This window comes from Epinephelus fuscoguttatus, linkage group LG7 (assembly GCF_011397635.1).
Source record: "Epinephelus fuscoguttatus linkage group LG7, E.fuscoguttatus.final_Chr_v1".
Taxonomy (NCBI): Eukaryota; Metazoa; Chordata; class Actinopteri; order Perciformes; family Serranidae; genus Epinephelus; species Epinephelus fuscoguttatus.
Window position 1 is genome coordinate 20,020,698 of NC_064758.1, and position 12,074 is coordinate 20,032,771.

Below are 12,074 nucleotides of genomic sequence, written 5' to 3' on the forward strand. Positions count from 1 at the left end.
GTTTTGTTTTTCTTTTGCTGTGCTATTGGGGTTTAGTGCTGCACGGTGGAGGGAACTCATTCTCACATTCATGTTGTGCATTCGTTGTTTCTGTCATTAAAAAAACTCCCTTACCTCCATGGGGTCCAGAGGCTCTCCGTTCTTCATCCAGCGGTACGAGGGTTTGGGCTTGGCGCTGGCTTTGCACTCCCACACCAGAGTGTCATCGATGGTCTTCTGAACGTCTTGGGGCTTCTCAGTCAAGTGAGGTGCAGCTGTGAGGTCACACACCACACATTGTAAATGAACACATAAACGCTACACAAACGCTTGAGCATTTCCAGTACGCAGCACTTTTAGAATAAATCAATGAACCAACCAAGCGGGCAATTACTTCATTAAAGAGGCATCCAAGGGCACAAATCATAAATCCACTTCCAATTAACCCAAAGCTCACCTCGACTTGAAAAATATATAAATAAAAACAACTGTATAAACTTAACACGTGGGAGAATCAATAGGTTGGTTGAAACCTTTCACTGTGAGGCTAAAAGCTAAAGGATATAGAGCTATTGGATTTAGTGCAACCAGCTTCAATCAGTAACACTTATGCAGATCTTTTACAACAATCTGGTATTATATTTCTTGCGATGCTTACAGTACAATGGGATGGTAGTAATTCTTTTCTAGCAATGCAGTTAATAACACAGGTTATATTCCCTTTTTGTCTTCCGAAATATCTGAAATCCATAGAGAATATGCCTCTATATTTATGATGGTGGTCCTGGTGTCACATAAATGACTAGCACCTTATCTCTGGCGACAGTGTAAGAAGATTTATGGTCCTTGTGAATCACCCACATAAATACAGGACGCCCTGCCAGGGTCAAGTGGAACGAGGTATTTGAGTCGGTCTGTCTGCTTGCCCAGCTGTGTTACTTTGATAAAGTAATAATATTAATAAAAATGCAATTAATTTTTCTTGATTGAAACAGCCTTTCATCTTATCTCCCTCGAGGGATGTGAGAGTACAGTTACTGCTGGAACAGTGTCCACGGTACATTCGGTGTCAAGGACTTTTTAGCGGGGCAAAGACTCACCATCACACAGGGGCTAAAACCAAGGGTACAGTCTCTCCTGTCGCTAGGTCATGATGTGGCTGTGAGCGTTAGGTGTAAATCTATTTAAATCAGTGATGTTGTGGCGCTCACAAGGGGATCGACGTTTAGTTTTGGGGGGGAGTTGATTATTGTATCCTGCTCACAACAGTTGGTGCTCAGAAATTGTTTTTTCCTGTCAACTAAAAAGGCAAAATCATGAAACTGTTAGATGACAGAGGAAATGTCTAGAAGCCTACAGACAACAACATTGTTTTTCCAAATGAGTGAAGGTGTTTCTTGCTGATTATTTCTCTTTGTATTTCCTATCTTTGGTAACGATGCTGCGTGCATTGCCTAAAGTGCATTTCACTTGGTGAGAACAAATTCCAACTCACTCAAGTAATGTTTAAAAAGCCTGCAGAGACGAAGTGTTTAGTAGCCCCATATGAGAAGTAAGATAATATTTTGCTACCAAAAGAAAAAGCTCACTTTATGTTCTTTTTTTATGAAAGGAAATTGCACAATAAACACTTTGGGAAACCAGCAAGCACTGCTGAATTGGAAATACATCAGTTCACAGAGACAAATACTACATGACACACTGTTAGCAATATTACAAATGAGACCGTCAGAGATAACATAATGGAAGGGAAGACATGATGCAAGCGGCTTCCATACAAAGTCAATCTGATCGTGTGTGAGCCCATTCAGACGCAGTCATCTGCTAAACCATGATCTAATTTCATAAATCCCCCTGGAACTACAGAAGGACAATTAAGTGGGAAATCGAAAGAGAGGCCACCCCTTATTGTTCCTGCGCCCGCATTGGTTGGGTGTCGCAAACACCACATCCCCATATTGATTCTCCCATTCTTCTACAGAGTTGATGGATGTCCCACAAGCTCCTGTCTATGGGAGTTTAAAATGAGATTACAGATTTTTATCACCTGGCGGACGGCCAGTCTGTGAGGCTTTGAGATGAGACAGGACTTAAATCTCACAAGGAGAAACATGACTTCCACACAACAAAAATGTGCACAGGCCGTACAGCATAGCACCACGACAGCGTTAGCTACAGGTTGTCGAGAACTTATATGACCTTGTTTATAAAATGACCTTAACACAATCACACAGTTTTCCATTGTTTTAAAACCTCGAAGTCTTTAAGACCCGGTGCTGTGATTCTATACCGTGCTACGAGCAGGCACTGCTCTTTAAAGTAAACCATGTTTAATCCTCAGCCTGCCTACAGGTACTGCAAGCATTTCATCTTACCCACAGGTGCCGCAAAAAACTGTGTATTATCATATCAAAGGCTCCCTCCTTCACAGGAAAGAAAAATCTGGATTTGATGATTTCAGTCAAGCACATCCCTACAGGGCCTTGTGGGCAGACATCATCAATGCATAAACTGCAAAATAATGGAGAGAGAAACCATAAAAATCCTTCATCAAGGGCCATTAAAAGCTTTCTCAGAATATGGCCCATAAGTCCAGTGTTGGTGGGGGAAAAATCACCTCTCCCTGAAAGGTGGTATAAATCTGTGTGCACTACGGCCCCGTGTTAGCCTCTGGCACAATAAAGAGCTTGTCAGAAATGAACTACTGGTAATAGGTTAATTTATTACCACATTCCACTATATGATGCAGTTATATATGGGTTCTAATAAAAGCTGCAGATTGCATGACAACAAATTAAACTTTTCTTGCTGGACTCGCAGCAGAGCTACACTTTTATTCTGCAAGATTTTCAATCAGGCTCAGCTGTAGCCAACCTCCAAGGCTATGAATCAATAGGTAGAAGATTTGGTAAAAGTCTATAAATGTACATGATATGTTGGGAAGAGCACTGACAGGTTGAAGGCATAAGATATTATTTGTTCCCAAGACAAAAAAGTGTGAAGTGAGATCAGTTTTGGATCAAAGTCAGCGAAACCATCCTCCCACTCACCATAGAAAGACAGCTTTCCTTTAGCTGAGTTTCTTCCTCTGGTGTTCTCAGCCACACATTCATATATTCCCGCATCCTCTTGCTGGAAGTAAGGGATTTCTAAAACTCCGCTGGCTTTATTTATGTCCACCTTCCTGCCAAAAGAGGCTCCATCCACTCTCCTCCAGCTGATGGTTGGCACCGGACTAAAAGCACAAGAAAAACACACACAGCAAGGCCACGAAATGAAAAATACTCCTGCAGATCATCTCAACTAGGGATTCAGCTCGGGCCAACACACATATATGATACCACTGAAAAACACTAATAAAGCATGTCGATGTTTAATTAATCTGGTGGGTGTTTCTTCTGTAAAACACAAGATGAAGTCATTAAATTGTGAAATCTTCTACTGTCAAAGACACTTCACAGGGTCCTCACACATTACCACGCAGCTTAGACTGATACAACAGCTAATGGTGTAGATATGACTGTGTATAATAACACACAGTGGGACGTACTTTCCGAGTGCAAAACATTCCAGCTTGACAGTTGAGCTCTTAGCAACGGGGACAACTTCGGGGAACTGCACTTCGATCTTTGGCTCGTATTCGCCCATCACACCTGGAGTTGCAAAAAGAAATAGAGAAATGATGCCATGTTTGTCTGAAGGGAGTTCTTTCAGCTCAAGGCTTGAAAAGGTCACAAAGAAACAAGATCAAAACAAAGTTTAGGTCATGACTGTGTTAGCTGGAAGAATTTATAACTCTGTTTCTTTGAACACTGTATTGTGTCCAGTGGCTCAGGGGGAAACATCTAATTGTGATTTTTCTGACCTCTACTGGGATTGTGACTTCAATGCTTTTTTTCTGCTCAAGAAGGCTATGTTTACAGTTCAGTTTGTTTATTTGTTTGTTTCTCAGCACGATTACAGAAAACTTCTGGCCCGATTTTCCTTAAACTTGGTGGAAGGGTGTAGCATGGGCCAAGGAAGAACCCATTACATTTTGGAGCTGATCCCTATCACGTGACAAATACACAATTTATTTTTCACTTTCATAAACATCAGGAGATGAAGCATTTGGCCTTGGTGGACATCACTGCTCAATGATGAGTTCTATAAATAAGATTTCTCAGGGTTCTCTTTTTCAAACCAGTCAGTCAGATGTATGTCAACTTCAAAGAAAACCAACAGAACCACAGTCTACTTTCCGTCCTTTCAAATTTCATCACAACACTAGGGTGAGTTCACGAAGAATGCAGCTGCCATGAATTGCACATCACTTTCAACCACTACCTGCTGCATCTCAAGGTCTGATTTGCAAAAGATATTGTGCTCATGACATTACAGCACAAACACGGCCATAAAGTTTTGCAACTTAGTGCAATTTGCCCTTTTGTTGCGTATGATTGCAATTATCCATGTGGCCTTTGTGCCAAGAACACAGTGGGCAGAACCGTGGCTGAGAGAAAAAATAAATCTGAAACTTTCAGACCGCGAGCTACAAGTCCTTACTGACGAGGCGCAGAGGCATTCCTCAAAACTTCAGGCAAGGAATTAATATTTCACAGATAATATCCCGGTCTGGTCATGTGCTATCAGCAACTCTCCAAAGATGCTAATAATTTCACTGTAGCTGCGTGTGGCTATTTGCACTTATTTTTGTGAACTGGACTGTCTTTGCCATGAGGCTCAGAGGCCAGTTTTGCACCTAATGTATGCAAATTACCCGATTAAATATGTGCAACTTGCACAAGAGCACTGAGATGCTGTTTGCTCTGCAGTGCAGCAAGAGTGCATTTTGCCCTTTGCTGGTGCTTTGAGAATTACATGGTTTCTTTTGTCTTATTTATTATTTGTGCCAATTTAGCAACCACAAAAGCTGCACAATACTTTTGTGAATTCACCAGACAACAGCAAAAAGTCTTAGACATAAATGAGCCACAGATGATTTAATTTGCTGGCAACATTTTGACAACAAGCCAGAAACCAGCAAAATCGATGGTCGCCAGCTGAAACATGCCAGACCTTTGCTGATTTAAGTCAAAATTTCCAAGCTGCGTCGCTTCGAAACAAAACAATTCATCACATTTTCCCCTACTTTGTACTCTGTGTGTATTAAGTAGTGTAAAACTCCCATACCATCAACCCGCAGCACCAGAGGAGTCGGTGGTCCTTGAACGCTGCTTTTGGTGACCGTGTTGGTAACGACACAAGTGTAGTTGCCCACGTCAGAGGGCTCCACTTTGGCAATGTAGAGGTTGCCCGTCTTCTGGGACACAAATCGCCGCGTGTCCTGGATGACAAACGACGGGTACTCATTGAAGATCCATGTGAAGGTAAGTTCTGTGAACAAAGTCAAGCGTGCGGGGCACAGGTCAAAAACACATACTGTATTTATACATCATCTATACCCATGTAAAGATAAAGTGGGCTTCATCAGCAGTCTCATCGCTTCAGAGTGAGTGGATGCCTTCAGGGATAAAGCAATTAGTGGATCGGACTGAGTGCCAGCCGTCCATGATTAAAAACACAATTTATAATTGAAGAGCAATTACTCTTACTCACTGTTGGATAAATGCCCTTAATATGATAAAAGTTTCACAGGTTCACTATATTGGAGTGATGATGCTGAGAGTACAAGTGATTGACTCTTCAGAGAGGTAGATATTTATATTAACAGCAGGCAGGTTTTTTTAACGCAGTGCTATGGTTGTTCTGGCAGAATTTCCATCTAAATGTGAGGAGAGTTGTATTTGTATTAAGTGAATTTATCCAGTGTAAAAAACGCTTAAAATAACATGTCTTTAAGTGTGTTATCATGGTGTCATTAAACTATGCCTTCTTTTATTTTCATCTACCTTCTTTTTTCATACCTCTTCTTGGGATTTATTACCTAATAAGAATTTATTTAAAAACACAGACACAGTGGTTGTACATAAAAAAAACAACAACAAGCATCTCCCTTTGTGCTTGTCATGTAGCAGCGGAGGACCTTAAATCAACCCTTAAGCTGCAGATCCTGCATAAGAAACTGTATAATGCCCAATAAAACCAATGTAGTACAGATCATGTTATTCAGCATGGTAACACCTAGTCTGCTATTCATCATCCATAATAAAAAAACTTCTGGGAAAGACTCCCAGTACTATCAACCAAATGGAGTGCAGTCAGAGAGGCTTTGCACTAACAAGCAGCAGCATTATAAAAAGGAATGATGGTGTTTTGACATATTGACACAAGGATAGATTGCTCTGGACCATATTGCATCCCTGTCCCAAAAGCAATCTTGGCCGTTGGTAAAAACTTGTCTAAGCGATGACTCGGCACTACAGTACAGGGAATAATTGAGACGTGAGTTGGACACTCATCTACTGACTCAGTGTTCTTCACTTCTGCTCTTTAGGGGGCAAGAGGATGTGTGGGCTTTGACATATTACTGCAAACCTTGCAGATCACGACGGGACGTAGAATCTTGAGAACTTGTGAGGCACATGTGAAAAATGCTTTCTTTCAACAAGTACAAGTACAGCGTGGGTGTTTTTACGTGGGTGGGACTGGTAGAGGACAACCTGACCTTATGATCATCCCGAGAACACGACATGAGATTGAAATTTGGACCACACAGTGTAATCACATCTGTCTGTCTGTTTTGTGCCAATGATGTTTCCTGCTGTCTAATAAGCCACATTTTCAAAGGTATAAATGTTGATTGATTTCACTTAATTGTCAGAGAATATTCTGAAACTTGTCTAGTGTACAAGGACACTGACTCTTTCACATACGACATTTAACCAAACAACAAATCAAAAACTAAATGCTACAAATCACAACAGACATTATGAAAAGTGGATGCTGTGCAACATATTACTCATTGCCTATTACATTCAGTGTTCCACCCAGACTACTTAGAAGCCACACTCTGATTTAATAGGTTGACAGACTGAGGAATAAATGAGTTCCTCAACCTGTTCAATTGAGCCTGCGGGACTCTAAATCTTCTGCGTGATGGCAAAAGCTCATATTCTTCAAATAACTTGTGAGAGGGGTTGGACGTGATATTAACAGCCAGAGACAACATTCCTTTAGTAAACGCAGTTTTGAGACTTAACTCAAGCGCTTGACCCACAATCTTTGAGCAAATATGCAGCAGACTAGTCAGTCTAGCTTTAAGCTGAACAGACAGACAACTGTACTATGCACTGATTCCATACTGCATAACACACAGTGTATTAGACAGATCAGTCTCCTCAGAGAGATATATATGACTTTAAAGTATGTAGTCTAATTCTGCTGTTAGCTTTATACATCTGCTGACAACCTTTTGGCAGATGTGCACTGGCATTAAAGAAATAACTTCACATTTTGGGAAATACACTTATTTATGTTGTTGCTGGAAGTAAGATAAGGAGATCAATACCACTCATTTGTCTGTACAGTAAATATGAAGCTACAGCCAATAGACGGTAAGCTTAGCATTAGTGCTGTCAAACTTGGACAAAAAATGACATTCCATTATTCCTTCTGAAAAAACAACAACAATAAAACAGGATTGAACCATCTATTTCTCACACAGTGTCCATATACCAATACAGTGAGAGATATAACTACATTTATTTCAACATAAACAACTTTTGAAGGGAAACTGCTGATTTTCAACCACCTCTGAGTCATCACAGTGTGTGCAGATGAGCAGTGCCCAGCTTCCCTGTGTGCCGCCAGTGCCCAGTTTCCATTTGCCAGAAAAAGTCCACTAATAGATGCAAAATAATACCCGGCTGACCTCTGCCAGCAAATGATACCCACACATTACAATATAAACAAATAAAAATAAGGTCCTTGACTGTAATACTTCATTCACAGAGCTCAGACCTGTCTCTTTCACCTAACCTATCCCCAACCTGCATGTCTTTGGACTGTGGGAGGAAGCCGGAGCACTGGAGAAAACCCATGCTGACACGGGGGAGAACATGCAAACTCCCCTAAACTCCGACAGGTTATTTGAAATTGATACTGGTTTAAATAGTAATTTACATTCGGTACAGCGGCACATGGTTAGCAACGTCACCTCACGGCAAGAGGGTTCCTGTTTAGAACCCGGGTTGGCGGGTTTGTGGAGTTTGCATGTTCTCCCTGTGTCAGTGTGGGTTTTCTCTGGGTACTCCGGCTTCCTCCCACAGCCCAAGGCCATGCACATTAGGTTAATTGGTGACTCTAAATTGGCTGTTGGTGTGAATGTGAATGTAATCACTCTCAGTGGCATTTTGGCTCAATGCACCAGAAGAGAAATGGATGAACCAATGGATAACATCAACAGGGCATGAGATCAAAACAAACTTGTTGTATTAGGTGTTACTGTCCACTAGCGCATGGTAAAAATGCTTTGTTCTTTCAATAATGGGTTGTGTTGGTGATGTGCTAACTGGCTAGTTTGCATCTTGAATCCGTCCTGTCGGTCTTTCTGTTTCCCTTTTTGAATGATGGATACAAACTACCACCACGTACTGGTATGGAAAGTTATTTCCTCCCACACAGGCGCAGAACATGGGTGCTAGTTGGCTGCTGGCTGTACTTTTTGCGGCATGATTAAGTGCTACTTTTTGGCTGAGACACAGGCAACATGATGCAACACAACAGTCGCCCTTCATCACCACTCGTTATCTGATGTTGGTTTGGTGTGGTTGGGCATTAACACTCCTCAAGAAGGTGAATGTGTGTATTTCCAAAAAAAGTAGACTTTTCTTTTAATAACTTTGATAGACTGTTTGAAGACGCATGGTAAGAGAAGTTACATTTCATTGCCAATGTTTATTGCTCGCTGTTTCTACCGCCATGAACTCCAGCCCAGCCTCTGTCATGTGTATCAACCATAACTTCTTGGCTTGATCCATCCGACCTGCGGAGAGAACAGCTGTATTATCCTCCCTCTCCACTAAATAATATATCCCAGCTCTCATCCTGACAAGGTCATGTATATTTAATGTCTGTTTTTGAAACAATATCTTCCAAAGGTGCAGTGCACGACAAACTGGAACAACAGCAAATAAGAGGTTACTAATTGGTTAGTTAAAGATTCATGGTGAGAAACAGGAAGCAGGAAATAGGAAGTGGAAAGTACCAATGGTTGTACTTGAGTATTTGACTTGAGAGCCTCCTGCAGATGGGCGGTAATGGAATAATGCAATCATGACTGACAGTGAGTGGCAGATTTTCATTGTGGTTCCATTTAGTCCTTGTATAATGAACAGGCAGCATCAATTCCCCCTTAATGATCTGAGAGAAGGGATGAGAAATACAACATGACAGGCCAAGGACATACTGAATCCAGAGTGGGTTTTTGCACAAGTGTGTATTGCATCAAAGAAAAGTATATGCACAACTTGTGTCAAAGTTTGTACTCGCGAGTCTGTTCCCTAGACAGTAACAGCCATTAACCAGGGCTACCTATCTGTATTCATAACACACAACAAGTTCACTCTACGAAATGGCTCAGGTCACGCACATGGGAGAAATCCCTGCGAGCTATGTGTGTTGTTACTGGCCAACGAGCAGCCTCTGTTTTGAGGTATATGCACCGCAAAGAGAGAACAAGTGATTTCAGCCTTGAGTAAATCTAAAAGGCTCACTTCCATTAGTGAAAGGAGGTCAGATGCATTAGGTGCTGGACTAACCACAGTCATTCAGGCCCTCTCAAAGCAGAAGATGACACGGACTGACATCTAATGCAAATACACTACAGAGCGGAGGAGTAACACCGCTGCAGCTCGTCTTGGACACTTGACAATATTTTGGTCATTCTTTAAGTGCAACTCCAAACTGTCTCACAGTTTTAGAGCATCCTGGCTGCACCAAACTACTTCCTGCAGCTGTCTTGAGGGTTTTGAGGCATCGTTAAAATGAAATAATGGCCTCCTGAATCATGCATGGGATATTGAAATCCTTTAAAGGGGAGATGAGGCAGATCCTTGTCTAAGGCAGGCTGTATTGCGCTGATCATGAATTATGTCCCGTCACCCTTTATGAGAGCGTGTTTCTCACTTTTCCAACACTGTGAGAGTCTGTTCAAATGCCAGCCGAATTTCTGTGTTTCAGATGTGCAACAATACATTCATAGTGCTGTAAACAGAGTAGAGCATGTATCATGTAATTGTCACACCTGTATGTTGTCTCCATGAATGCATCTCATTTTTGCCTAAATTTTTTCACTTTTTTAATTGTTATTTTGCAGCCTTCATAGTCTCTTCGCCCACGTGTGACAGTTTTCAGTAAAATCTCTGCTAAATCATATCCAATTTAAAAATCTAATTTAATTTATGAGAATACAGACACGGACAGATGAGGTTTCTTCTAAATTAGGACCTAAAAACATCTGGCGATAAAGTCAGCTGCCTATTGATACTTGTATGAAACTGGTTCAGACATTTTTTTCTCCTTTTTAAAAAAGTTTCCTAACATTTATTAGTATTAATATTGCATTATATGTATGTATACTCTTTTTCAGTTTTCACAGGGCTGCAAATATTAAGATATTTATTTGATTAGCTGACCAACACATAAAAAACAAATAAAATCAACAATTTTGATTGATTAAACATTTATTATTCAAGTATTGTTTTAGTAAAAAAAAAAAAAAAAAAAAAAAAGCAAAATTCACTGGTTTCAACTTCTTATATGTGAAAATTGTCTAATTTCCTTGGACTTCTCCGATAATTAACTGAATATTTGGGGGTTTTGGACATTTGTGCCGACAAAACAAGATATGTGAAATGACATAATTCTGTCAGGGAACTCGTGAAGGGTATTTTTCATAATTTTACAGCCCAAATGACTAAGCAGTTAAAGGTTTAGTGTGCAGGATTTAGTGGCATCTAGTGCTGAGGTTGCAGGACTAAAATCCCCTCCGTGCGCCTGTGAGAATTCCCGAAAATCCGTAAACAAAGACGCAAAGGGCCCTATCTAGAGCAAGTGTTTGATTTTTCTGTTCTGGGCTACTGTAGAACAACATGGAGGACTCTGTGAAAGAGGACCTGCTCCATATGCAGATATAAACGGCTCATTCTAAGGTAACAAAAACACAACAGTTATTATATTCAGGTGATTATAAACTAATGAAAACATTTACACATGTAAATAGAAATGAACATTATAAACTATTTCTGCCAGTAGATGCCTCTAAATTTTTGCACTCTGCACCTTAATAATGACAAATAATCTATAGATGAATAAATAAAAGAATGATCATTAGCTGCAGCCCTATTTCTCTTTTAAAGAATTCAGTGGATCAGAGTGACCAGGGTCAGAACAGCCATTCATATCTGTAGTTTAAGAAAGGGGCTGAATGAGGACAAGAGACTGTGACTGTAACGTATGTGGGTGTACAGTATGCGTATGCATGAATGTGTGAGCATGTACCTAAAATGGGGTACATCATTACCATAGCAGATACGGTCGGGCTAGCCTTTCAGCAAAGATGTTAGAAAATTGGAGATGATTCATCCTAAAGCACATCTCAGCATCCTCAACATCTCCATCAATAGGCATAATGTACGATGACAGCTGCCGAAAATATTGTCAGAAAATGGATCATTCTGAGCACTGTGCAAGGTCTCCAGAGAGCAGCTATGATCTATCGCAACAAGAAGGAATGAAGGGGCTCTTGGTAGAAACAAAAGCAGGCTGCACGTTAGTGGTTGGTCAGACAAAAGCGCGCTCTGGCTGTGTGTATTTGGTGTGAGGAAAAACAGCAGGGAAGCAGGCTGACCCGGTTTGAATGAATTTGACCGAGAGTAGCAATTAATCACCATTCACCCGGATAACATTATTGTGGACACTGTGAGTGCAGAAAATGCTTATTGGATTTGGAGCAACTTTGTGTTTCACGATTTTGTATCAAGTGTCATATATGCATGTGTAATTCTTGGTCAGTTCTGAATATGTATTTGAACAAAATCTCTCTTCTGTGAAAAAAACCCCTCAAAGTCTTTGGCATCCATTTTTTAAAATTAATTTAACAATATGTTGAACAGTATGTTAAAAAACTGACCTGACATCACTTCACTAATTAG

The 12,074-nt window shown here is 40.7% G+C and overlaps 1 protein-coding gene across 2 annotated transcripts in view; it reads right to left on the bottom strand.

The window, feature by feature from the left end:
* cntn3a.1 (contactin 3a, tandem duplicate 1) overlaps positions 1-12,074 on the bottom strand; it is a 108,298-nt gene that overhangs the window by 49,229 nt on the left and 46,995 nt on the right. For both annotated transcript variants that reach the window (XM_049581070.1, XM_049581072.1), the window contains exons 6-9: positions 5,152-5,355; positions 3,530-3,632; positions 3,030-3,214; positions 115-254 (exon numbers count right to left, since the gene is read on the bottom strand). In XM_049581070.1, the coding sequence (XP_049437027.1) occupies positions 115-254; positions 3,030-3,214; positions 3,530-3,632; positions 5,152-5,355 (632 nt within the window). The remainder of the gene's footprint in view (positions 1-114; positions 255-3,029; positions 3,215-3,529; positions 3,633-5,151; positions 5,356-12,074) is intronic.